The 27,084-nt window shown below is 49.1% G+C and overlaps 2 protein-coding genes across 5 annotated transcripts in view; one reads left to right on the top strand and one right to left on the bottom strand.

Moving 5' to 3' along the window:
- Positions 1 to 27,084, top strand: part of CPT1C (carnitine palmitoyltransferase 1C) — a 48,410-nt gene that overhangs the window by 4,619 nt on the left and 16,707 nt on the right. The window contains exons 4-20 of one of the 4 annotated variants that reach the window (XM_067718463.1): positions 1,468 to 1,607; positions 2,849 to 3,020; positions 3,152 to 3,253; positions 3,336 to 3,473; positions 7,844 to 7,921; positions 8,156 to 8,263; positions 8,407 to 8,452; positions 8,887 to 9,082; positions 9,197 to 9,379; positions 10,079 to 10,184; positions 11,863 to 11,979; positions 12,713 to 12,877; positions 13,121 to 13,255; positions 13,894 to 14,046; positions 14,510 to 14,623; positions 14,744 to 14,836; positions 15,061 to 18,819. In XM_067718463.1, the coding sequence (XP_067574564.1) occupies positions 1,468 to 1,607; positions 2,849 to 3,020; positions 3,152 to 3,253; positions 3,336 to 3,473; positions 7,844 to 7,921; positions 8,156 to 8,263; positions 8,407 to 8,452; positions 8,887 to 9,082; positions 9,197 to 9,379; positions 10,079 to 10,184; positions 11,863 to 11,979; positions 12,713 to 12,877; positions 13,121 to 13,255; positions 13,894 to 14,046; positions 14,510 to 14,623; positions 14,744 to 14,836; positions 15,061 to 15,240 (2,226 nt within the window). In that variant the 3' untranslated portion in view covers positions 15,241 to 18,819. Of the gene's footprint in view, positions 1 to 1,467; positions 1,608 to 2,848; positions 3,021 to 3,151; positions 3,254 to 3,335; positions 3,474 to 7,843; positions 7,922 to 8,155; positions 8,264 to 8,367; positions 8,453 to 8,886; positions 9,083 to 9,196; positions 9,380 to 10,078; positions 10,185 to 11,862; positions 11,980 to 12,712; positions 12,878 to 13,120; positions 13,256 to 13,893; positions 14,047 to 14,509; positions 14,624 to 14,743; positions 14,837 to 15,060; positions 18,820 to 27,084 lie in introns of all 4 variants that reach the window. The other 3 variants (XM_067718462.1, XM_067718464.1, XM_067718465.1) reach the window with 3 other exon arrangements.
- Positions 18,200 to 18,912, bottom strand: LOC137215483 (ferritin light chain-like). The gene is made up of 3 exons (XM_067720763.1): positions 18,811 to 18,912; positions 18,487 to 18,645; positions 18,200 to 18,412 (listed from the first exon to the last, which is right to left on the bottom strand). Exons 1-3 carry the CDS (start codon positions 18,910 to 18,912, stop codon positions 18,200 to 18,202), a joined length of 474 nt encoding a protein of 157 aa, XP_067576864.1.

Below are 27,084 nucleotides of genomic sequence, written 5' to 3'. Positions count from 1 at the left end.
AGACTGCCAAGTAACTACATCTCCAGTGAGAAGTAGCTTAGCAACATAGGGGATCATCATAATAATTACTGAGCACCTACAGTGTGCCTGGCTATGAGCTATGCAATTTACCATTCTGCTCCCCCCACCCCGAGCCCTCTGCTTTGTTTTTCTCCATAGCACCTCTCGTCATCCGACCCACTTCACTAAAGCCTTTACTTATGTAGGTATTGTCTCTATCCCCCATGAGAGCAGGAATCTTGCTGTCTTGTCACTGTTGTTGGACTGCAGTAAGCATTTGTGGAATATTTCCTCATCCAGCCCTTGTGACAGCCCTATGAGCCAAGTACTGGGATTGTTCCCATCCTACAGATGAGGAAACTGAGACAGAGAGGTAAAGTCACTTGCTTGCGGTCACTCTACTAGGTAGTGACAGAGCAGAGATCTGAACGCAGAGGGTGGAGACTCCAGAGCCCAAGGTCTAAACCATGATCTCTGAGGCCTTCTTGGTTATTAAAATGTGGGAAGAGGAGAGGGAGTGGTTTCTTGAGCCCTGGTGGTGATACCAAAACCAACAGCAGCTCTTATCCCGGCTTAACCATGCTCTCTGTGTGACTTTGAACCTACGTGTTTTCTTTTGTAAAAAGAGAACATCTTAGTACCTACTTCACGGGGTTGTTGGGAGTTAATTAAAGAGTTAAGCCTTGCAAATGGCACCTGGCATGTAGTAAGTGCTCATTAAATGTTAGTCAACTCTTGGGGCTTCCCTGGTGGCGCAGTGGTTAAGGATCCGCCTGCCAACGCAGGGGACACGGGTTCGAGCCCTGGCCCAGGAAGATCCCACATGCCGTGGAGCAACTAAGCCCGTGAGCCACAACTACTGAGTCTGCGCTCTAGAGCCCACGTGCCACAGCTACTGAAGCCCACGCGCCTAGAGCCCGTGCTCCTCAGCAAGAGAAGCCACCACAATGAGAAGCCCGCGCACCACAACGAAGAGTAGCCCCCGCTCGCCGCAACTAGAGAAAGCCCGCAGGCAGCAACAAAGACCCAATGCAGCCCAAAATAAATAAATAAATAAATAAAAATTTAAAAGGAAATGTTAGTCAACTCTAGCATGCTCCCCTGGGAGTCTGATTAGTTACCCAACACTTTGATTCATTCCTCAGTTATCCCATGGCCAGCTCCTGAGCTCTGGACCCTGCTGTATAGGGGATACCAGTTTGCTTTTTTGACAGTTTCACCTTCGGGGTCCTGCCTGGGAGTAACCTCTCCTCCAGGAAGCCCTCCCTGACTCCTTCAGGCTGAGCAACCTGCCCTATCCTATCACCATTAGTACTCCATTCTGGTCTGACCTCCCTGGGGGCAAGACCCAGATGTGTCTGTTCCCCACGGCGTCTGGTACACCCAGCTCAGTGCTGAATCAACATCTAAGAATGGTGCTGAGCAGATGGGATAATTGATTGAATAGGTGCCCTTTCCTCTCCGCAGAACGATTTTCTCACAGGTGTGTTCCCTGCTAGCCCCCTCAGCTGGCTGTTCCTCTTCAGTGCAATCCAGCTTGCCTGGTTCCTCCAGCTGGATCCTTCCTTAGGACTGATGGAGAAAATCAAAGAGTTGCTGCCAGACTGGTGAGGTCTCCCACTTCAGCCCAGTAACCTCCTAATCCCTTTCCCTCCACCCAGTAAGTTTCTCTATCAGCATGTATGCCCCTTAAAGAAAAGTAACCCTTGAGACTTACTTGGGGTCAGATAAATAAAGGTACAGACTCAAGTAAAAGGAGGTGATTTCCTCTCTTGTCTCTGTACATTTTCCATCCTGGCTGCTTCTTGCTAAAGGGGATGGTGGCAAAGTAGACAATATCCAGTTATGGTTATATATACTAACGGAAGTATGAACTCTGCTAATCTACAGTTGTGTAGTCTTGGGCAAGAGACCTCACCATTCTTGGTGTCAGGGTCTCCACCTGTAATGTGGGAATAATACTAATTGCTTCTTAGGGTGGTTGGAGTAATTAAACAAAATCATGCATGTGGAATATTCAGTACATTACTAGGAGGTTATTAAATAGGAGTGGTTGAATTACTATAGTTGTTGGGGAAGGTTTGGAAACCAGATGTGGGTGAAGTGGCAGGTTCTAACTCTTGGATTAGTCCTCCGGGGGAAGAAGGTTCAAACTTTGTGCAGACGGCCTCAAAGGGCAGATCCAGGATCAGACATAGAAATTTCTAGGAAGGCTAGATTTACCCACAGAGGGGAAGTGGCTTGCCCCGAGTCCTCCAGGTGGGATTTGCTCACAGCCTGTCTGATTGCAACTTTGCAAACACGTTGATTTACTGTATCTTTAGACCAGCATTTCCTGAACTTGAGTTTGTATTGAAGTCACCTGGAAGGCTTGTTACAACACTGATTGCTAGCCTGAACGCCAAGAGATGGAGATCATGGGGCCCAGAAATTTGCATTTCTAACAAGCTCCCAGGTGGTCCTGATGCTGCTGGTCCACGGGCCACACATCGAGAACCACTGCCTTACAGTGTAATTTGATCTGGTATATTTCACTAGCAATACCAGCTCTTATTTATTAAGCACCTGCCAATTTCCATGGGAAGTGATTTTAGAAGCTTGGCGTCTCCGCAGTCCTGGGAGGAGACGGTGGGTGTACCGAGAAAAAAATCACACCTAGCACTTCACAAATGAGGAAACTGGACTTTTTCTGACCAACTCTAATGCTACAGGATATTCCTCCAACAGCTAAAAGATCAGAGTCAGCGTGTTAGGAACGGCAGGCGCTGGGTGGGGCTGGAGGCAAGGGGTGTTCTGAGGCCAGGAGACCCAGGCCTATACTCTTTTTCTCTACCCCACCCCACCCCAGGGGTGGACAGCATCACAGGCTTCGGGGGGTCCTGGCGGCCGCGCTGTTTGCTTCGTGTCTGTGGGGAGCTCTGATCTTCACGCTTCATGTGGCCCTGAGGCTACTTCTGTCCTACCACGGCTGGCTCCTCCAACCCCACGGAGCCACGTCCTCACGCACCAAGACCTGGCTGGTATGCGAGGGGCAGAGCCCTGCTCAAACTCTCTCTGCCCCGTTCTCTCTGTGGGTTGCCACCCCGCTACCCCCAACACCTGGCTGCCGGGCTGCAGTGAGGAGTTTAATGAACCACTAATTTTCCGCCAGGCCCTGGTTCGCATCTTCTCCGGCCGCCACCCAATGCTCTTCAGTTACCAACGCTCCCTGCCGCGTCAGCCTGTGCCCTCCGTGCAGGACACCGTGCGCAAGGTGGGCCAGGTACCCGGGGATGGGGCGGGAGGCTGCTGAGCAGTGGGGTGTGACCTGCCGTCTTCCCCTCCTTGCCCCTCAGTATCTGGAGTCTGTCCGACCCGTCCTCTCCGACGAGGACTTCGACTGGACCGCGGCCCTAGCACGGGAATTCCTGAGGCTGCAGGCGTCACTGCTGCAGTGGTACCTTCAGCTCAAGTCCTGGTGGGCGTCCAATTATGTGAGTACAGCATCCTGTAGGCAAAGGTTCTGAGCCGGCCCTCCTAACCCTGCCAGTTTTTCGCCCCGCCCACAACCCCCAGGCCCAGCGGAGATTGGAGCTTCACTCCAGACGTGAGAACATTCTGAGCCCCGCCCCCACGCTCCAATATTTTAAACCCAGCCCCAGATGGATCCAATATTCTGAGCTCCTCCCTCCTCTCCCATATTCTGGAACCCGTCCATCCTGTGCCAACATTTTTGAGCCCCGTCCCCCCGTGCTCCCGCATTCTGAGCCCGGCTCTTCAATAATCTAAGCTCCGCCTCCAGGGTCCGCCCACATCCAGAGCTCCGCCCCCAACCCTCCAATATTTAAACCAGAATTCCGGGCCCCTTCCAACATTTCAGCCCCTCCTCTGGCCTGCCGAGCCTCTAAGCCCCGCCCCCAGTTCTTGTTTCCTCTCCCCTGTCTGGGCAAAGACGCCAAACGGGCTTCTACTATGATTTCAGGAGCTAGAGCCCTAGAACGCACTCTGAGTTGAGATCCTTGGGAAACCGAGGCATAGAACCAGTAAGCGAGTCACCCTGTAAGCGGCTTCCAGGCCTCCCATTCTGTAGGAAGCCACAAATATCTGTCAGGCAGCATGTGATGAGGTGGAGGTAGGAAGAAGAGACAGATGTATCACTTTTTTAGATTTCACATATAAGTGATACCATATAATATTTGTCTTTCTTTGACTTACTTCACTTAGTATGATAATCTCTAAGTCCATCCATGTTGTGCAAATGGCAATATTTCATTCTTTTTATGCAAGCCTTAGTGGGGTTTTTTTCATAAATTTATTTATTTTTGGCTGCTTTGGTTCTTTGTTGCTGTGCACGGCTTTCTCTAGTTGCGGCCAGCAGGGGCTACTCTTCGTTGAGGTGCGCGGGCTTCTCACTGCGGTGGTTTCTCCTGTTGTGGAGCACGGGCTCTAGGCGCGCAGGCTTCAGTAGTTGTGTCATGCGGGCTCAGTAGTTGTGGCTCGCAGGCTGTAGAACGCAGGCTCAGTAGTTGTGGAGCACGGGCCCAGTTGCTCGGTGGTATGTGGGATCTTTCCAGACCAGGGCTCGAACCCGTGTCCCCTCCATTGGCAGGAGGATTCTTAACAACTGTGCCACCAAGGAAGCCCAACAAGCCTTAGTTTTAAGGGTTTTTTTTTTTCCCTTCATGCTCTTGGACCAGATTCTGCTCTTAAAATATATATATATATACACATATAAATAATATAGCAATTATATAATATATAAATTATATAAATATGTGTTGTTTATTATATATAAATAATGTATATACACACCATATTATATATATTTCATTGTACCTCTAAGGCACTGCCAGTTATAACATACACCATTATCTTATGGACAACTAAGGGAAAATAAAGTCTAACACAGTGCTTTCTTATCACTTATTATATAGGTCGATCCTCATTATTCATGCATTCTGTATTTGCAGATTTGCTGACTTGCTAAAATGTATTTGTAACCCCAAATCAGTATTCATGGCACTTTCATAGTCATTCACGGACATGCGCGGGATGCCAAAAATTTTGGCTTGCCCGCCGTGCACGTTCCCAGCTGAGATGGAACAGGGCTGGAAGGAACCTGACCCTGATTCCCCCTTGGAACAATGGCTCAGTGTTCGCTAATCAGCGTTCACTGCCACTTTACAGGACATAACGACCGCGAGTAATAAGAATCAACTGTATACGTTAAAACAGCTCAGACTTGCTTAGACATAGATTTGTATCAACTATCACTCCCAAGCAAGCTCAGAAAAACGGAAATGTAAATTGTAATAAATTGGCTTAAGCATCCCTAAGACTTTCACGCTCAGAATCCATCTCTTCTCAATTGCTTTTTGACTCAGACTTGTCCGTATCTTCCTACTTTCTGCACAGCTTCATCCTCTGTGTTGTCAGGAACACAGTAAGAACCTTGACAATGTAGCATTTCCTGAAAGATCCTATGATGTACCCAAAGCCATTGGTGCAGTGCACTAAAGTGGCCTTTATTAAAACCAGATAAATTTTTGCTTTGCTTTGGAGATTTTCTTTTTTCTTTTTTTTTTTTTCTTTGGAGATTTTCTGATTCATTGCCACCTCCCCAATGCCCCCACCGCCCCACCCCTCCCCGACCTCCCACCCCAACAGTTGGGTTCCTGGAAGTTAAAATCTTGCTCCACAGTGATCTCTAGGATTTTCTTCTGAGTCATAGACTTTAGCAAGCTTTGATGCTGGTGAGGCTTTTCTTTGAAAAAAATGGTACATGATATGCATATAATGTTACAAATTATTTATTTATTTATTTATTTATTTTTGGCCAGGCCACAGGGGCATGCAGGATCTTAGTTCCTGACCAGGGATTGAACCCATGCCCCCTGCAGTGGAAGTGCAGAGTCCTAACCACTGGACAGCCGGGGAATTCCACAATATTATACATATAGTATTGTAAAATACACAAATCTTACATGTACAGCTTAATGAAGTTTTATGTATGCATATAACCAGATAACCCCTGGCTAGGTCAATATATCGAACTTTTCTACCGTTCGCTGGAAACTTATGGATTTTTCCAGAAGATGTTGCACATTTCCGGGGAATGACAACTACATCCTGCCTAGTCTAAGTGTAAGGAAGTGTAGGATGCCATGAACGTTAAGACGCAAGCAAACATGTATGTCTTCATAGAGTCTACGCGATTCTATGACATAGAAGAAAGAAAAACATCTAGAAAACATTCAAGTCCTCTCTGACTACCTCCCTTTAATTCTTGTTTCTCCCACCATCGCCTGTGAGAAACACTTTGCTCAGAGTCTTTTCTGAGTGTATATATACATATATTTATACCCAGGGAGATATATACATATATTTAAGTATATAATTTTTATTTATAACATATAATTTTAAAGTATTTAGTAATATGTTATATATCATAACACATTAATATTTAATATATATAAAACAAATATCATATATAATTTTAATTGTGATTAAAATATACATAATATATTGGGCTTCCCTGGTGGCGCAGTGGTTGAGAGTCCACCTGCCAATGCAGGGGTCAGGGGTTCGTGCCCCGGTCTGGGAAGATCCCACATGCCGCAGAGCAACTAGGCCCGTGAGCCATGGCCGCTGAGCCTGCGCGTCCGGAGCCTGTGCTCCGCAACTGGAGAGGCCACAACAGTGAGTGGCCCATGTACCGCAAAAAAAATAAAATAAAATATACATGATATAAAATTTGTCACTGTAACCATTTTTCAGTGTACAATTCAGTGGTACTAAGTACAGTCACAGTGTTGTGTAACCATCACTACTATCTCTCTCTAGAACTTTTTCATCATCCCAAACAGAAACTCTGTGTCCACTAAGCAAAATCTCCCTATTCTCACTTCCCCAAAGCCCCAGGTAACCTCTGTTCTACTTTGTCTCTCTGAATTGGCTTATTTTAGATTTTTCATAGAAATGGAATCATACACTATTTGTCCTTTTGTGCCTGAGTCATTTCACTTAGCATAATGTTTTCATTGTGGCCCCAAAGACTTAGAACTTCATTCCTTTCTATATTAACATTCCATCATATGGATAGACCACATTTTGGTTGTCTATTCATCCACTTGGTGAACAGGTTGGGCCTTAGTAGTATTTTTTTAAATAAGATGGGATAGTTTCATATATCTTGTTGTGTGCCTAGCCTTTTTCACTCTGCAGCCTGTCTTGGTGCTCATTCTCTGTCAGTAATGTAGATGTAACGTTTTTAAAAATTAATTAATTAATTTATTTTTGGCTGCGTTGGGTCTTCGTTGCTGCACACGGGCTTTCTCTAGTTGCTGTGAGTGGGGGCTACTCTTTGTTGCGGTGCGCGGGCTTCTCATTGCGGTGGCTTCTCTTGTTGCAGAGCATGGGCTCTAGGCACGTGTGCTTCAGTAGTTGTGGCACGCGGGCTCAGTAGTTGTGGCTCACAGGCTCTAGAGTGGAGGCTCAGTAATTGTGGCCCACGGGTTCAGTTGCTCCACGGCATGTGGGATCTTCCCGGACCAGGGCTCGAACCCATGTCCCCTGCATTGGCAGGCGGATTCTTAACCACTGCACCACCAGGGAAGTCCAGATGTAACTTATTTTTAACAGCTGTGAAGTGTTCCATAACACGAGGGTTACATGGTTTAGCTAACTGATCCCCCATCGATGGACTTCTAGGTTATTGCTAGTTATTGATCTTGATGCCTCCTTCATTGAGCTCCACTCTCCCTATTTGACATAGTAAAGTCTTGGGGGGGCTCCCCTCCCCCACTCACCCCCCGTACCTTGACCCCAGCCACCGCAGCTTTGTGTCTCTCTGCCCCACTCCTAGGTCAGTGACTGGTGGGAAGAATTTGTGTACCTGCGCTCCCGGAACTCACTGATGGTGAATAGCAACTATTATATGATGGTGAGAAGGGGAGAAGGAGGTTAGGCACCGGGCCGGGGATGGGGTTCATAGTTTCTGGGGTCTAGGGTTGGGGTGTCTGGGTAGAATGTGGGGTTTAGGGTCAGTGACCTCAATCACAATCTGGATTTCACCATCCTGCCTCTGTTGGGATCAAGACCTGTGTTTGGGGTCAGTGCCCCCATCAGAGGCAAACCTGACCCCAGGCGTTTTGCTATCCCCTGGACCGGCCCGCAGGACTTCCTGTATGTCACGCCCACTCCCGTGCAGGCCGCCCGTGCCGGGAACGCGGTCCACGCCCTCCTCCTGTACCGCCACCGCCTGAACCGACAGGAGATCCTGCCGGTAAGAGGGCTGTCCCCGCGGGCTGGGGACAGAGGCTGTGGTCCTGAGACCATGAGGCCACATGGGTCCTGGGAAGCAGTTCATGGGCCCATGACCTCCTGCAGACTTTGCTGATGGGAATGCGGCCCTTGTGCTCTGCCCAGTATGAGAAGATATTCAACACCACGCGAATTCCCGGGGTCCACAAAGGTGAGCCCCCTCTCCCCTCCTCACTGATAGAGGCAGAACAGTGTAGTGGCTAAGAGCATGCTCTCTGGAGCTAGCCTGCCTGGGTTCAAATACCAACTCTGTAACTCCCAAGCTGTGTGACCTTGGGCAAATTATTACCCTCTCTGAGCTTCAGTTTCTTCTTCTCTAAAATGGGGTAATAAGGGTACCTAGGGTGGTGAGGATTAAAGGAGTGTGTCAGACAGTGCAAGCCACTTGGTAAAGTGCCTAATAAAGGTCGTTATTCTTTTTTTGGGGGGGTATAACTGCTTTACAATGTTGTGTTAGTTTCTACTGTACAATAAAGTGAATCAGCTATATGTATACATATACCCCCTTCCTCTTGGACCCCCGCCCCCATCCCACCCATCTAGGTCATCACAGAGCACGTTATTCTTATAATGTATCACCCCTAGACCACATCCGCCACCTCCGTGACAGCAGACACGTGGCCGTCTTCCACCGGGGCCGATTCTTCCGCGTGGGGACCCACACCCAAAGCGGCCTGCTTTCCCCACGGGCCCTGGAGCAGCAGTTCCAGCGAATCCTGGACGACCCCTCTCCTGCCTGCCCCCACGAGGAGCATCTGGCGGCCTTGACCGCTGCTCCAAGGTGAGGGTCACAGATCTGGGGGCCCGGAGGCCCAGCCAGCATCTTGAGGTTGCAGGCTGGGTGGAGGCTGGGCAGGGTAGAGAGTCAGCCGGAACTCAGGCACTCCCCCGACAGGGACGTGTGGGCCCAGGTGCGGAGGTCCCTGAAGACCCAGGCCCAGGAGGCCCTGGAGGCCGTCGAAGGGGCTGCTTTCTTTGTATCACTCGACTCTGAGCCCGCGGGGCTCACCAGGGAGGACCCCGCAGCTTCCTTAGACGCCTACGCCCACGCCCTGCTGGCCGGTAGGGGCCACGACCGGTGAGTCAGCCTGGGGATTTGGACCCCACCCCACTTGTGACCCCAGACCCAATGCATTGAGACCTGGGGACCTCTGAAGCAGATAACCGCTAGGCCTGGGACCCCAGATCCAGAACCACAGATCTAAGGACCACCAAACCCCTGACCTGGACCCTCAGACCTTGAGAAACTCTAGACCTGGGACTCCAGACTCAGAATCTCAGACCCAGCGACCCCAGATATGAGGATTAACAAATGCCAAACCTGGGACCCCTAGACCCAGAGACCTGCAGCTAGACCCCAAGCCTGGGGACCTCAGACTCAGAACTGCAAACTATGGAATCCTCAGACCTTAATGCAGGCACCCCAAACCCAGGACCTCACACCTGGGACCCCGCCTACGTAGAGATCCTCAGACAACTTCCTTGATGCCCACCAGGCACCACTCTGAGTTCTGAGGCTCCTGGGAGAGTCCGCCTAAGCTCTCAGCATCCGTAAACCCTGAACTTTTTTTATCACATTCTTTCAAAAGCCCTGAACTCTCCAAACCTGAGACACATCTCAGAGACCATCAGTACCTCCACCTTCTTAGAGCTCCTCATACCAGGACCCCAGGCCTGATTCCTAGATCTCCCCACGGAAACCCCCTGAGTTCTCACAGAGAGCCCCCGACGTCCCTCCTGGCCTCTTTGGTGAATACTCTGAACTCTCCCCCCGCAGCTGGTTTGACAAATCCTTCTCCTTAATCGTCTTCTCCAACGGGAAGTTGGGCCTCAGCGTGGAGCACTCGTGGGCTGACTGCCCCATCTCAGGACACATGTGGGAGGTATGGCAGCTGGCCGGCCATACCCTGCGGGCTGCCCCCCACCCCCCGCCCATCTCCAAAGACCTTCTTCTCCAGTGCCTTAAGGTCAGAGGAAAAACGGAGGCTCAGAGAGAGGCAGAGACCAGACCAGGGTCGCCCCGCAGCAAAAAAGGGTGTCTGGGATTATGACCTTTCTTTCTCTCTCTCTCTCTCTCTTTTTTTTTTTTTTTTTTGCGATATGCGGGCCTCTCACTGTTGTGGCCTCTCCCGTTGCGGAGCACAGGCTCCGGACGCGCAGGCTCAGCGGCCACAGGTCACGGGCCCAGCTGCTCCATGGCATGTGGGATCTTCCCGGACCGGGGCACGAACCCGTGTCCCCTGCATCGGCAGGCGGCCTCTCACCCACTGCGCCACCAGGGAAGCCCTCTCTCTCTCTTTTTTTTTTGGGCCGTGCCACATGGCTTGAGTTCCGCAATCAGGGATCGAACCTGGGCCCCAGCAGTGAAAGCGCCGAGTCCTAACCACTGGACCGCAAGGGAAGTCCCTATGACCTTTCTTTGATGAATGGGCATGTGGGGCTCAGAGAAGGGAAGTGATTTGCCCAGAGTCACAGAGCGAGAATAAGAATCCAGAATGCTCTGAGACCAGAGTGTGACCAACCGTATCATACTCGCACTGGGTCAGACCTATCTCCCAGCTCTGGTTTGCTGTGTGACCTTCAGCAAGTTACTCCCCTCCTCTGAGCCTCAGTTTCTGCTTCATCAGGTGAAAAGGTTGGATATTCTTTTATCTTTAAGCTCCACTCCAGTCCTGAGAACCTTAGCATCTCTCTTTTCTCTGTTTCACTTAGTACCTAAATCATAAGGGGTGGTGTCTGCACCCCAACAGTTTCCCAGTCTTCCGTGGTGTTGCATGAGGGGTTAGCTGGGATCCAGGGTGCGGATTAGGCATGTATGAGGGGAAGGGAGGTTGCTTCCAGATCTTGAGAGCAGCCCCAGGTAAGCACTGAGTCTTCTGTGCCTGTTTATTGTTTATAAAATGGGAATTTGCCTTTGATTATATTGGTAAATGACACTCTCAATTCAATTTAACCTCAGACCCTCAAGACACTGCCTGTCATCTGTCATCTCTGCATATTGACTTTGAACAAAGAGATGTCACGTAGAGTAAGATAAAGAGAAATGGAAAGTCTAAGGCATAAAGTGAGAGGTTCTTCTCCTCCTTTAATTCTAATGTCAAAATGGGGATCTTAATCCCTTCTTTCTAGGGAGAAATTAAGTGGGAGGCTGGCCCATAGTAGGTGCCCCATCAGGACTGATTTAAAACATTTAACCACCAGCAGGGCCTGGGTACCACTCAATCAGAAGGAATGCTGAGCCCTAGAAGCCCATGCTGTGCCCAGCTTTCTCTCTCCTGTCCTAGGATCATGGCGGGGGTTGTCTTGGGAGGGCTGGGGCAGCCACTGGTGGCTCTTTATCCGCCTGTCAGAAGTACAAGGGCAGTAAGCACCGAGTATTAGTATTAGCCTTGCTCTCAATGAGTATGACCCCAAGAACCCACCTGTGACCATCAGACATTTCTGTTTCTCAAGGATTGTCCCTGACCCCCTTAAGAAGGGACTTAAGAAAAGAGGTCCCTGGTTAGATGTCCCTTGGTCCAGAGGGAGGAAGGGACTCTGACAGCTTCCGTTTGTACACAGTTCACTCTGGCCACAGAATGCTTTCAGCTGGGCTACGCGGCAGATGGTCACTGCAAGGGGCACCCTGACCTCTCACTGCCCCAGCCCCAGCGGCTGCACTGGGACCTTCCAGACAAGGTTAGGCCTGGTTTCTAGGCCTCTCTTCCAAGTCCCCAAATTCCTGGCTTTGACTCTAACCTCATCCCCACTGCAATCTCAACTGAAAAATCAACCCCATCCCTAACCCAACACCAAACCCACACCCCATCCCCCCAAAAGCCCCAACTTCAAACCCCAACCCTATCTTCAGTCTAACCCCATCCCAACCACAACCCCAAATGCAAACCCACCCCATACTAACCCTCTTCCCACCACCCAGCCCCACGCTCAACCCCAATCCCATCTCCATCCCCGATGTCAACTTAGTTTTATCCCCACTCAAACCCAACTTCATCTCCACACCAAACTCATCTCCATCCCCAACTCCATCGCTATTCTTAATTCAATTCCATCTCCAACCCTAGCCCCATCCCATACCCAACACTAACCCCATCCTCAACCCTAACCCCATCCCATACCCAACCCTAACTCATATCCCATCCTATACCCAGTCCCAACCCCAACCCCAGCTCCAATTCAGTCCTCATTTTCAACCCCATTCCCCATCCTATCCCTATCCCCAGCCCCAATCCTATCCTGACCTTCACTGCCAGCCCCATCTTTAGCCCTTCAGCTCCATTCCCTTCTTTGTCCCCTTTTCCATATTCCACCCCAACCTCACTCCATTCCCCTCACTTCCAGCCCCATTCCCAGCTCTGACCTACCCCTATCTGTAACCCCTGGCCATTCCTCCCTCCTCCTTCTCTGGCAGATCCATCTATCCATCTCTCTAGCCCTGAGGGGAGCCAAGACCTTGTCTGGAAACATCGACTGCCACGTCTTCCCCTTCTCCCACTTCGGCAAGAGCTTCATCAAACGCTGGCATCTCTCTTCAGACAGCTTCATCCAGATGGCCTTGCAGCTGGCCTACTTTCGGGTCAGTTGGGTTCCCGACCCCCACCCCCTCTCAGGACCTCAGTTCACCTGGGCCCCCAAGACCCGCCGCATTGACCCCTTTAATGACTTCTTGGTTATTGCCATGGTGAGTCCGCCATCTTGATTTCTCTCTCCCAATCACATGTCCATGGGTAGGAGGAGCTGGAGGTCCAGACAGAGGGGGGTCAAGTCCGTGAAGACTTCCTGGGCCTAGCTGACAGGCTCCTCTCCTCCTTGTCCCCAGGACAGGGGTCAATTCTGCCTGACTTATGAGTCGACCATGACTCGCTTGTTCCTGGAAGGGCGGACAGAGACGGTGCGTTCTTGCACGAGGGAGGCCTGCAACTTTGTGAGAGCCATGGAGGACAAAGAGAAGACAGTGCGTGTGGGCCTCGTTTGAGGCTTCAGTCATTTCCACATACTCATTCATACATTTACAAACTTTTAAGGAGCACCTTCTCAGGTCCAAGCTCCGTGATGGGACAGGGGAGGAACCAAGCCTGGTCTCTGACCTCAAGGAGCTCACTGATGGGGGGAGACAGAGGTAGTTCAGCACAGTGTGATACATGCTTTAATGGAGGTCACACAGAGGGCACTGGGGGAGCACCCAAGAGGGAGCCCTGGTTCCACAATGTAGGTCTCTTTATTTAACCTCTGTGTGACCTTGTGCCTTTCATTTGTACCATTCTTCATGTTCCCTATATAATCTCTCTGCTCAGAACCCCCCAGGCACCTCTGTTCCCTCTCCCCCAAACTTACGAAGTATTGTGGTTCAATGGAAGGAGTTTGGGCCCTAGAGTCAGACAGCCCTGGGAATCCACCTGATTCTGCCTTGCTGTGTGACCCTGGGCAAATGACTTCCCCTCTCTGTGCCTGTTTCCCTTCTGCAAAATAGAGTTGATATCTCTGCCTTGCAGGGATGTTGCAAGCTAGGCTGAGGCCGGGGGGTGTGACAGGCCTCAGCAGTAAGCCCACTTCCTGTCTTTCCATGACCTGTGACCTCCCCGGGGACCCCAGGACCCACAGTGCCTCGCCCTGTTCCGCTTGGCGGTAGACAAGCACCAAGCTCTGCTGAAGGCAGCGATGAGTGGACAGGGGGTCGACCGCCACCTCTTTGCTCTCTACATCGTCTCCCAATTCCTCCACCTGCAGTCTCCCTTCCTGGACCAGGTTGGGGTGCAGGGAAAGGGTTAAAAGGGAAGTGGCAAACCACTGGAGAAGGGAGGCACTTCCGGGAAAGGAGGGTGATGTTGGAAAATGGAGGTATCAACAGAGGAGAGAGTTAGGGAGACCCGGGAAAGAAAGGGAGAGAGCGGAGAGGGAAAAGGGGCCAGGAAAGAGGGGCGTGGTTATGGAAAGAAACGCGAGGGGCGTGGTCAGAGAGGAGAGGGGCGGGGTCAGGGGTTGAAAGGGAGAGGGGCGTAGTTGGGGGAGGGGGGACAAGGAGAGAGGGCGGGTTCTGGGAGAAGGAAAGAGGGGTGTGGTCAAAAGGGAGACGAGCAGAGGGGTGACGTCAGGAAGCGGAGGGGCAGAACGGCACAGATTTAAGAGAAATAGGCAGTTCAGCCGAGGCGGCGCGGACTTGCCGGTCAGTTTGTCTTTATTGCACACGTGACCGACTTCTGTCCCTCAGGTTCACTCGGAGCAGTGGCAGCTGGCCACCAGCCAGATTCCTGTTCAGCAAATCCACCTGTTCGACGTCCACAGTTACCCCGACTATGTTTCCTCTGGTGGTGGATTCGGGCCTGTGAGTGGACCTGGGCCCTGAGGGAGGGAGGAGGGGGCTGGGCATCCGCACTCCTACCTAGTGGGGGGTGGGGAGGGGGACCGGGGGCTATGTTGTTGCCCTCACTCTGTCCCTGTCAAGGCTGATGACCATGGTTATGGTGTTTCCTACATCTTCATGGGGGATGATGTGATCACCTTCCACATCTCCAGCAAAAAATCAAGCACAAGAACGGTGAGACTAACCCACCCCCGCCCCTTCCTCCCTCAGGACTCCCACTTCCCTGCTCTCGTAGGAGCGCAGACTCCCATCTCCCGACCATCCCATGATCCAGGAGTCCTAATACCCAAACCCCTCACCCCTCAGACCCAGGAACGGGGACCCCAGACCTCTTGTTTCTCAGCCCCTGGGAGCTCCTCTCCCAGCTTCTCCTGGACGTGACACATCTCTCCTTCCAGGACTCCCACCGGCTGGGGCAGCACATCGAGGATGCATTGTTGGACGTGGCCGCCCTTTTCCAGGAGGGGCAGCGTCTTAAGCGCAGAGGGTTAGGGGAGGACGACTCGGGGCACAGCCGTGACTCTCTCCCCTGCCATACCAGGGGCTCCAGGGCACCCACGACAGCCACTAACTTTTGACACCTTCCAGAGGGGAGCTGGTCTCCCCAGGAACTAGGGGGAAGGTCTCTATGGCTGCGCTGGTGCAGGACAGAAGCAGCCTGTTTGGGTTTGGGAATCCCACATCCGGTCTAATAAAGATGTGTGCGCTGGGGATGTGGTGTCTGCCGTGCTCTCGAGCTGGGCAGGGATGGGAGAGGTGAGGGTCAGGGTAGAGGAGGAGAAAAGTTCCCATCCATCTCCAGGCCCCACCATGAATTCCCGGTTACAATCACCACATCAGATATAAGCCCCAACACCTGCCCAATTTACTGCATTTCCAGCTCTAGTCGCACCAAACCCAACCATTCAAAGCCCATCCCAGTCAAACAGCCCCACGAGCTCTCATGAGCTCAGTTGGAACACCAACTGCCCACCCTAAACTTTTTTTTTTTTAATATTTTCTTGGCCAGGCTGCAGGGCATGTGGCTGCTTACTTCCCCGACCAGGGATCGAACCTGCACCCCTTGCATTGGAAGTGCAGAGTCTTAACCACTAGACCACCAGGGAAGTCCCTGCCCACCCTAAACTTAAAGGTTGACATCTCCTAAATGAATCCCCCAGGATTCTTATTACTTCTAGAGGCTGCCCACATTCCTAGGTTATGACCCCATCTTCCATCTTCACAGCTAGCATTGCTGCATCCCTCTGTGGCTTTCTCCTCTAGTCATACCTCCTGTGACTGACTCCTGCCATCATCTTCTAAGGACCCTTGTGGTCCTTAGGACCCTCGTAGTTAGACTGAGCCCACCCAGATAATCCAGGATTAGCTCCTAATCTTAAAACCAACTGATTAGCAACCTTAATTCCATCTGCCACCTAATTCCCCTTTGCCATGTAGCGTAACACATGCACAGGGTCCAGGGACTAGGAGGTGGGCATCTTTGGGGGAACCATTGTTCTGCATACCACAGGGGCATAGATGAAACCAGACTGGCCACGAGTTGATAAGTAGTGAAACTAGGGGAAAGGTCATTGGGATGGGGATGGTTCATCATATTATCTTACTTTTCTTTTGTCATTTTAAAAAACTGACGTATAGTTGATTTACAATGTTCATTAGAGATTGTCCTACTTTTGTAGATGCCTAAAAATTCCATGACAAAGAGTTAAATGAGGGGGCTCCCTGGCGGTCCAGTGGTTAAGACGCCGCACTTCCACTTCAGGGAGCACGGGTTCAATCCCTGGTTGGGGAACTAAGATGCCACATGCTGTGCTGGGCGGTGCGGGGGGGGGGGCGGGCAAAAAAAAAGTTAAATTCAAGGTTATTGAGCTTAAAAAAAAAAGAATTAAATGAGTGAAAATACTGCTCAGCTTTTTCCCTCCTTTGCTGATTATAAAGAACACCTCCCCACTCCAGCCTGTCCAATATAGTCATAAGCGGGGGCAGTCATAAGCGGGCGGGGGGGGGTGAATGTCACGGGGGTCTGACCCACCTGCTTATGCAGCTTATTTGTGTCTTCCGGTCCTGCTAATGCCTGATCTAGGATCCACCTCCCGATGGACCGCTGTTGTATCCGCCCACCCTGAAATACTTGGGCGTTCCAACAGAATAAACTCACGATGGGCCACGCTGGCTGCATGTCGTGTGATAGCCTGTGTTCTGATCCTACATCTCTGTCGGCTCAGTGGCACACCAGGAGTTCCTCTGGAACGTGGTGCATGGCCTTGCTTCACCACCCTGGGGTCGACACTGTGCTTTCTCTGTCGGGAGAATCCTTGGCAGAAACTGTGTGTGACATCTTTGCCAATCTACAGATATTTCTGGGTCCCATGACCCAATCGGCAGGGCTGCTTGCATTGCAGCTTGTACCTACTGCAGGTCTTTTCCTGGCCTGGGAGTCACTCAAAGCTAGAAGTCTTCCGTGTCCCCCCAAAAATGGATCAGAGCAGTATTTCCCAGTGTAGAATATGCTTCCTCCAGAACCTGAAGATGCCTGAGCCCGTAGGATGAAGAGCGTGGACTTCTTTCTTAGTGGTAAGATGCAGTATTTGTCCTTCCCTTTCCAGTAGGTACTGCCCACTCCTCAGATGCCTGGGCTCCTAAAACCTTCACTGATGTGATAGGTCCCTGAAACTTTGTAAAGTTTATTTCCCATCCCCTGGACAGCATGTGTCTTATCAATACCTCTAATGCACTTCCTGCTTCTTGTTTATCCAGTCTGATTAACGTGATATTATTGATAGGATGAACTAATGCGGTGTCTTGAGGAACGTTTAAGCCAGCACTGTGCGCCACACATGTAATTAAAATTTGTTAACATCTCGTAAACTTGGCTTGGAGGACAATAACGTGAAGATGTCCATACATCTTGGATCTGTAGATCCAAAGCGATCTACAGATTTGATGCAATTCCTATCAAAATCCAGTGACTTTTTTAATCAAAATAGAAAAATCCAACCTAAAATTCATATGGAATCTCAAGGGACACTGAATAGTGAAAACAATCTTGAAAAAGAGGAACAAAGTTTGAGATCTCACACTTCCAGATTTCAGAAGTTATTATAAATCTACAGTAATCAAAACAGTGTGGTACTGGCATAAAGGCAGACGTACGGAACAATGGAATAGAGTAGAGAGCCCAGAAATAAACCCTGGTATGAAAGGTTGCCAGGACCATTCAGTGGGGGAAAGGACAGTCTTTTCAACAAATGGTATCAGGAAAACTGGATATCCATGTGCAAAAGAACAAAGTTGGAGCCTTATCTGATACCGTATACAAAAATGGACTCAAAATTAAAGACCTAAATGTAAGAGATAAAACTATAAAACTTTTTTTTTTTTTTCTGCATAAAGCTCTTTATTGTTTCCATTTGGTCCATGGCTGGGGAGAGGGCTCCAGTGTGGTTAACAAGCTGCCTACTGGCTTCAGAGAGGGGCTTCAGGCAGAAGCCCTGACACCAGAGGGGCTCCTCAAAGGCTGCTGGGATCTGCAGGGTCCTAGTCGTGCTTGAGGGTGAGCCTTTCAAAGAAATGCTCGCCCAGCCCAGCCTGGGGACCAGCCAGCTTGCGGAGGTCGATCAGGTGATCGCCCATCTTCTGGATGAATTTCACCTGCTCATCTAGGAAGTGGCTCTCCAGGAAGTCGCAGAGGTGGGGGTCTGCATGGGTAGAACCCAGGACATGCAGATCCACAAGGGCCTGTGTTCTTCTCTGTGAACACAGCAGCTTCCACAGCGTCCTGGGTTTTACCCTACCACCAGGTCCTGTGTTTGACCCTACTCAGCTTGGGACAGCTTCTGCATGTCCTGGAAGAGGGCGCAGCCGCCATGCTGGTTTTGCATTTTCAAGAGACGCTCGGCGCCCTCGAGCTTCTCCTCGGCCAATTCGCAGAAAAAGTGGCCCACGCCCTCCAAAGTCAAATCCTCCCGGTGGAAAGAGAAGCCCTGCAGGAAGAGATGGCGGGAATAACGGTTAGCAGGAGGCGGGGCCAGGCATGCGGACTCCGCCTCTGACTATCCGACTGGACAAAGAAGGCCAGCGCGTGCGCAGAGGGCCGGAGGTGCGCGGCTGAGGGGAACTTGGGCTGGGGTCGTCCTGGGGACCCTCACCAGAGAGAGGTAGGTGTACGTGGCCCGCAGATGCATGTTGACCAGGCGGTTGACGGCGGCCTCCACCTCGGTGGAATAATTCTGACGAATCTGGGAGCTCATGGTTGAGGAGTTAAGCCCCAAAAATGGTGTTGGATGGTCCCATTGAGCGAGGATAGCTGAGTGGCTGATTCGAAGGTTGCTACTGGAAAAAAGGTTGGAGGCTGGTGGGAGGCTGGAGCAAAGGGTCTGTTGAATTTAAACACTGTTGAAGCAAGAGACAGATCGGGGCGGGGGGAGAGGGGCCGCAGAGCGCACTCTATTAAACTCTTGAAAGAAAACGGGAGTCAGGGACTTCCCTGGTGGCGCAGTGGTTAAGAATCCATCTGCCAGTGCGAGGTACAGGGGTTCGATGCCTGGTCCGGGAATATCCCACATGCTGTCGAGCAACTAAGCCCGTGCGCCACAACTACGGAAGCCCGCGCGCCTAGAGCCTGTGCTCTGCAACAAAGAGAAGCCATCGCAAGGAGAAGCCCGCGCACCGCAACGAAGAGTAAGCCCCGCTTGCCACAACTACAGAAAGTCCGCGCACAGCAACGAAGACCACCCAACGCAGCGAAATTAAAAAAAAAAAAAAAAGGTTAAAATTGTAAACTTTATATTATGCGTATTTTGTCACAATTTATTTATTTGAAGTATCATTGATTTATAATATGTTAATTTCTGCTCTATATCAAAGTGACTCAGTTATACATATATACATTCTTTTTTTTTCCGTATTATGGTCTACTGGCTGAATATCAGCATGTCAATTTACTAATATTTTTTAAAATTGTATTTATTTTTGGCTGCACTGGGTCTTTGTTGCTGTGCGGGCTTTCTCTAGTTGCAGCGAGCGGGGGCTACTCTTCATTGCGGTGCACAGGCTTCCCATTGCCGTGGCTTCTCTTGTTGAGGAGCACAGGCCCTAGAGCGCTTGGGCTTCAGTAGTTGAGGCACGCGGGCTCTAGAAAGCAGGCTCAGTAGTTGTGGTGCACGGGCTTAGTTGCTCCACGACATGTGAGACCTTCCCAGACCAGGGATCAAACCCGTGTCCCCTGCATTGGAAGGTGGATTCTTAACCACTACACCACCAGGGAAGTCCCCACATATACATTCTTTTTTTTTTTTTTTTTTTTTTTTTTTTTTGCTGTACGCGGGTCTCTCACTGTTGTGGCCTCTCCCGTTGTGGAGCACAGGCTCCGGACGCGCAGGCTCGGCGGCCATGGCTCACGGGCCCAGCCGCTCCGCGGTATGTGGGATCTTCTTGGAACGGGGCACGAACCCGTGTCCCCTGCATCGGCAGGCGGACTCTCAACCACTGCGCCACCAGGGAAGCCCCTGCATTCTTTTTCATATTCTTTTCCATTTTGGTTTGTCACAGGATATTGAATATAGGTCCCTGTGCTATACAGCAGGACCTTGTTTTTTATGCATCCTATATATAATAGTTTTCATCCGCTAATCCCAAGCTCCCAAATCTTCCCTCCGCTACCCGCCCCCCTTGGCAACCACAAATCTGTTCTCTGTATCTGTGAGTCTGTTTTTGTTTCACAGTCGTGTTGATTTGTGTTGTATTTTAGATTCCACATATAAGTGATATCATACGGTATTGGTCTTTCTCTTTCTGGTTTACTTCACTTAGTATGAAGTAAGGATGTACTCTAGGTCCATCCATGTTGCTGCAAATGGCATTATTTCATTCTTTTTTATGGCTGAGTAGTATTCCATTGTGTATATCTATGCCACATCTTCTTTATCCATTCATCTGTCGATGGACATTTAGGTTGTTTCCATGTCTTTTGCCACAGTCTTAAAAGCCAGCCATTGCATTTGCTCATGCCTGGGTTGAGTTGGACTCACTGGCCTTGCTGTGGTCGTTGGGCATTGGTCACTGCATCAGGCTGAAGTGTCAGCTGGGAAATGGGATGGCAGGACTCTCCCTCTCCATGGGGTCTGTTTCACGAGTTTCTCTCCAACAGAGCAGCCTGACTTGTTCTATGGCAGCCCAAGGGTCCCCAGGGCACAAAAATGGAGAAGCCAGGATTTCTTAAGCTTAGGTCTGGAACCATCCTAGCATCATTTCCACTGTATTCTTCTGGTTAAAGCACGTCACTAAGCCAGACTGAAAGGGAGGGACCTACAGAGGGTATGAACACTAGGCTTTATGGCTCATTGAGCCTCTAATGAAACTGACTCCCCCAGCAGTTAAGTCTGTGTGCTCCTGCAGCCACTGCTGTGGGCTGGGGTGCGGGAGCTCCCTAGTTTCTGCTTTCATGATTGCAGGAGATAATAGCTACCCTGTAAGGGTGCTTTGGCAGCGCTGTTCTGAGAGACTGTCCCAGAGATGTAGCCCAGGGTCCTCTCCTCCAACCCTTCCTGACAGTTTCTGTCTTTATTTCCTTGTATTCAACCCATTCTGCTTAAAAGAACTAAGGTAGCTTCTGTTACCTTCCCTTGAATTTTGACTAACTTGTAAACATTGCCACCGAGGGCTTACTGCCAGGGGCAGGGAAGTATATTAGTTTCCTGGGACTTTTGTAGCAAAATACTACACACTGGGTGGCTTAAAGAGTAGGCCTTGATCGTCTCACAGTTCTGGAGGCCAGAAGTCCAAGGTCACGGTAGAGGCAAGGTTGGTTCCTTCCAGGGCCTGCGAGGGTGACTCTTTTCCAGGCTTCTCTCCTAGCTTCTGGTGGCTGTCTAGCAACTTCTGGTGTTCCTTGATTTGTAGAAACATCACCCCAATCTCTGCCTTTATGTCCACGTGGCGTTCTCCCTGTGTGTCTGAGTCCAAACTTGCCTTTTTATTATAAGGACACCAGTCATATTGGATTAAGGCCCATTCTCATTACCTCACTTTTTAAAAAAATTTTATTTATTTATTTTTGGCTGTGTTGGGCCTTCATTGCTGCACGCGAGCTTTCTCTAGTTGCGGCAAGCAGGGGCTACCCTTCGTTGCAGTTTGCGGGCTTCTCCTTGCAATGGCTTCTCTTGCTGTGGAGCACAGGCTCTAGGCGCGCGGACTTCAGGAGTTGTGGCACGCAGGCTCAGGAGTTGTGGCTTGCGACTCTAGAGCACAGGCTCAGTAGTTGTGGTGCACCGGCTTAGCTGCTCCACGGCATGTGGGATCTTCCCAGACCAGGGATCGAACCCGTGTCCCCTGCATTGGCAGGCAGATTCTTAACCACTGCACCACCAGGGAAGTCCCTACCTGATTTTAACTTGATTACCTTGGTAAAGACTGTCTTCCCAGTCAGTCACATTCTGAGATACGGGGGTAGGGGCTAGGGCACCAAAATATATTTTGGGGGGGACACAATTCAATTTATAATGGAGTAACACTTTTCAGGGGAGAAGTTTGATGAGTTTCACAGATTTACCCCAGAGGGCTTATGCAAATAAAGTTCTTTTCTATTTTTCCTAAGATCTATTTGGAATTTATTTTACAGTAATATATCAGAAAAGGATCTAAATTTTATATATTTTAAGCAATAACTCTGTGGTTTAATAAAAAGTATTTGGTCTTTGTCATTAATTCCTGGTGTAGGAGAGGGAAAAAAACACACCTTTTTTTCCTCTACCCTCTTATGTTCAGTGTATGGGGCAAATTAGACTGATAAAGACAGAGTAACAGGGAAAAAGTTTTATTATTAAGTATGCATGTGGAGGCCTTCATAGAAAAGTGAAGACCCAAAGAAGTGGATAGGCCTGAGAGCTTATATACCTTTTTAACAAAGAACAATAAATTGTGGAGATGCAATGTGACAAAAAAAAAAGTTTTAGGCTAGGGGTGATAAGTTGTGGGAAAGTGACTAGGATATATATATGGGCAAAACTAATGGAAGACAAGACCCATCTTGTTGTCAACTTTCCATCTTCTTCACGGTCATAAAACTGCCCTGGGGGGATTTCCCTGGTGGTGCAGTGGTTAAAAATCCATCTGCCAATGCAGGGGACACGGGTTCGAGCCCTGGTCCGGGAAGATCCCACATGCCGTGGAGTGACTAAGCCCGAGCGCCACAACTACTGGGCCTGTGCTCTAGAGCCCACGAGCCACAACTACTGAAGCCTGCGTGCCCAGAGCCCGTGCTCCCCAACAAGAGAAGCCACCACAAGGAGAAGCCCGCAAACCACAATGAAGAGTAGCCCCTGCTTGCCGCAACTAGAGAAAGCCCGCACACAGCAACGAAGACCCAACGCAGCCAAGAAATTAATTAATTAACTTTTAAAAACTGCCCTGGGAGAGGGGATTTATGCAAGTCTTCATTTCTCAGAAATTTCTGCTTTTAGTCAGATAAGAGTAGCTCTGAGAAGGGTTCTTTCTGCATCTGTTAATTCTCATTTGCCTCCAGTTCAAAATAATCCTTATGCCAGAGTGGTGTATTTTGCCCCTTCAGTGCCACAGAGGTCCTAAAAATTCCTAAAAGACAATATTCCTTGGAATGTCTCAGTGATAAAAAGTGTTTTTGGTATGCTGGTGAGATGGCTCTGGGCTGAGGGGCCTCTAGGTAGCTTCAGGAGAGGGCCTGGTCTCCAAAAAGACCAAGCAGTGATTCGAGTGTTGGGACTGTCAGCCCCACCTTCTGGCCTCTTGGGGGTGGGAGAGGGACTGGAGATTGAGTTCAGTCACCAATGGTCAGTGATTGACTCAATCATGTCTAGGTAATGGAACCTTCATAAAACCCCTGAATTGTTGACCTTCTGAGTTGGTGAGCATATAGAGGTGCTGGGAGGGTGGCATGCCCAGAGAGGGCATGGAAGCTCTGCATCTCTTCCCCCATGCTTCGCCCTATCTATGCCTCTTTCCCCTTTGGCCCTTCCTGGGTTGTATTCTTTAGAATGAGCCAGTAATAGTAACTGAAGTGCTTTCCTGAATTTTGTGAGTTCTTCTAGCAAATTATTGAACCTGAGAGGCATGGATCATGGGAACTCCTGAATTTGTAGTTGGCTGGGCAGCACTGGGGGAAGACTGGGCACCCCATTTGCAGCCAGCACCTGAGGTCTTAACCTGCGGGGTCCGGGCTAACTCTGGAGGGTTAGTGTCAGAATTGAATTGAGTTGCTAGACACCTAGCTGGTGTTGGAGAATCAGAGAATTAGTTAGTGTGGAAAAACTATTTGATGTCAGGGGAGGAAAAAACTTTCACCCCCCCCCAATAATATTTTGAATAATTTCACTATTCTTGGTTGCTTTATAACAACATATTTGTCAGATATTATTTTATATGAAATTTTAATATTTATCTTTTTTTAATCTATTTTTTAAATAAATTTCTTTACTTATATTTTTTATTTTTGGCCGCACTGGGTCTTCATTGCTGCGCGTGGGCTTTCTCTAGTTGCGGCGAGCGGAGGCTACTCTTTGCTGTGGTGCACAGGCTTCTCATTGCGGTGGCTTCTCTTGTTGCGGAACACAGGCTTTAGATGCACAGGCTTCAGCAGTTGTGGCTCACGGGCTCTAGAGCGCAGCCTCAGTAGTTGCGGCACACGGACTTAGTTGCTCTGCAGCATGAGGGATCTTCCTGACCAGGGCTTGAACCCATGTCCCCTGCCTTGGCAGACGGAGCCTTAACCACTGCGCCACCAGGGAAGTCCATTTTATCATCTTTTTAATCTTCCTTCAGAACCACATGATTAGTGTTACCTTATATTTTAATATATTGGCTTTAGACCCATCTTATTACACTTCTGTAGAAAAAAAAAAACTTTGCTTCTCTCATCTTATTTCTTCAGAAGACCTTTAGAATAATTGGATAAAATTCTTTAAAAAATAATCTCATTGGGATTTTGATTGAATTTGCATTAAAACCACAATGGAACTTGTATAGAATTAACATCAACACAACATTCAGACTAGCTATCCAGGAAAATAATTACTCTCAGGTATTCAAGCATGCTTTAAAAGATACATTTGAGCCTTAGGGGTACGGAATTGGATTACTCATAGCCGCTAGTCCTTGGCACGCACTACAGTTATGTGGGCACAGTTATTAAGCTATTATCTCTTGGTTTCAAATTCACTCCCTTGTGAATCTGGGACTCTGGGACACTGCAAACCGCACTTCTTCTTTGCCAACTGGCTGTGTTCGACTCTGCCAATAGGGGGCACCAAAGGGACTGTAGAGCCTGGAGGAAGCAGTGGGACTGGGCTCTTCCGGTTTGCTCTCTGCTTATTTCCTGTCAGTTTCTTGTTCTCATCAGCATCACCCAGCACAGCTTGTTTACCCCAGATGAGGCAGTTCCTTCCTGTAGCAGCTGCTAAATCTAGTTTGCGGTTTTTCCAAATCTTGCACACCCTCACAGATGCCAGCACCATTTCAGGGTGCTTCCAAGGAAGGTCCTAGTCCCTGGTGGTCCTCTGAGGTCAGATACACCTGCACCATCTGAACAATCCCCTTCTCCTCATGGTCTGAGTTTCATCTTCAGTGAGCCTCTCATCCAAGTGTTTAGTTTTCATAATTCTAACCTATATCCTTTGTTTTCCTGCACCAGGGGTGTTAGCTGCTTCCTGTAGTTACTACGACCGTGATAGCATAGGGCTCTCTTTCTGCCTTTTCAGTTACCTGGTTACCAACACTTCATACCTAAGTAACATTTCTTTATATGAAATCATCTCTGTGAAAATAACTGGTGTGATTTCTGTCTCCTGAATATATCTTATTTTATTTTATTTATTTATTTATGGCTGTGTTGGGTCTTCGTTGTGGTGCACGGGCTTCTCATTGCTGTGGCTTCTCTTGTTGCAGAGCAAGGGCTCTAGGCGCACAGGCTCAGTAGTTATGGCACACGGGCTTAGTTTTTCCGCGGCATGTGGGATCTTCCCGGACCAGGAATCGAGCCCGTGTCTTCTGCATTGGCAGGCGGATTCTTAACCACTGCGCCACCAGGGAAGCCCTCCTGAGTATATCTTGGCTGACATCAATATTGGCAAGAAGCAGATTGTCAAAAGATGGGGTTTGGAGGTGGTTTAGTTGTTTTTTTAGGATTTGAACGTAGCGATGAGCTCTTTGCCAAAAAATGGGATGCTAGTAATCCGTACTCTGCAGTGGCATCATGGTAAATCATATATTAGCATCCACGTTGACTGTGATGAGGTTCCAACTGAAATAAGTGACTTGGGGGATCAAGTACTACTGCAATTAACCTTTAGGGCACTAAAAATGGCCACAAGGATAGTGATATTCAGTTGAGTCTTTTACCATGTTTACCTTTTTTTTAATTTTAATTTTTAAAATTTTCTATTTTTTGGCTGCGCCGTGTGGCTTGCAGAACCTTAGTTCCATGACCAGGGATCTAACCTGTGCCCCTGCAGTGGAAGCATGGAGTCTTAACCACTGGACTGCCAGGGAAGTCCCTCAGTTGAGTCTTGACTGCTGTGGTTCTTGGTGCAAAGAGTGACCTCAGGAAACAGATCCCCAAAATGGGATTCTGGGATTAGGTGTTCATCTGCTTGAACTTCAGTGAAATGATATCCGTGTAGGGGGAAAATGGGATTACAGTTATCCCTAGAATACATTCATTGTCTCTAGGAGGAATATAAAATGTTGTAATTCTGGTTCTTTTACCCATTAACTATGTATCCTTGTGTAAATAATTTAACCTCTCTGGACCTAATTCCTCCTCTGTAGCTTCCTCAGTTCAGGCTGCTATAACAAAATTCCAGACACTGGGTAGTTTAAACAATTTATTTCTCACAGTTCGGGAGGCTGGGAAATCCCAGGGCAAAGTGCTGGCAGATTTAGTGCCTGGTGAAAAGCTTGCTTCCTTGTTTGCAGATGGCTGCCTTCTTGCTGTATTCTCACGTGGTAGGGAGAGAGACTGTCTTCTTAAAAAGGCACTAATCCCATCCTGAGGCTCCACCCTCATGACGTCATCTGATTACCTCCCAACGGCCCCATCTCTAAATACCACCCCATTGGGGATTAGGGCTTGAACATATGAATTTTGAGGGACACAGAGTCCATAGCACTATATAAAATGAGAATAATTATTCATCCTCTGAGAGATTTTAGATCCCCCAGTTCCCACTGTCTTCTTGGTACAAACAGAACCACATTAATAAATCTCATACCTGCTATCTTCAAATCTATAAATCAATCAGAGAGAAGTAACATCTTTATAATGACATCTTATAAACCATGAATATGGTATAATTCCCCATTTGTTAAGGTCTTTAACTTCTCGTAATAATATTTTAAAGTTTGATGTAGAGATCATAACTTATCTTTTGTTGGATTCCTAGACATTTTTTAGT

Source organism: Pseudorca crassidens, chromosome 20 (assembly GCF_039906515.1).
Source record: "Pseudorca crassidens isolate mPseCra1 chromosome 20, mPseCra1.hap1, whole genome shotgun sequence".
NCBI lineage: Eukaryota > Metazoa > Chordata > Mammalia > Artiodactyla > Delphinidae > Pseudorca > Pseudorca crassidens.
This window is presented reverse-complemented; position numbering and strand designations above follow the sequence as displayed.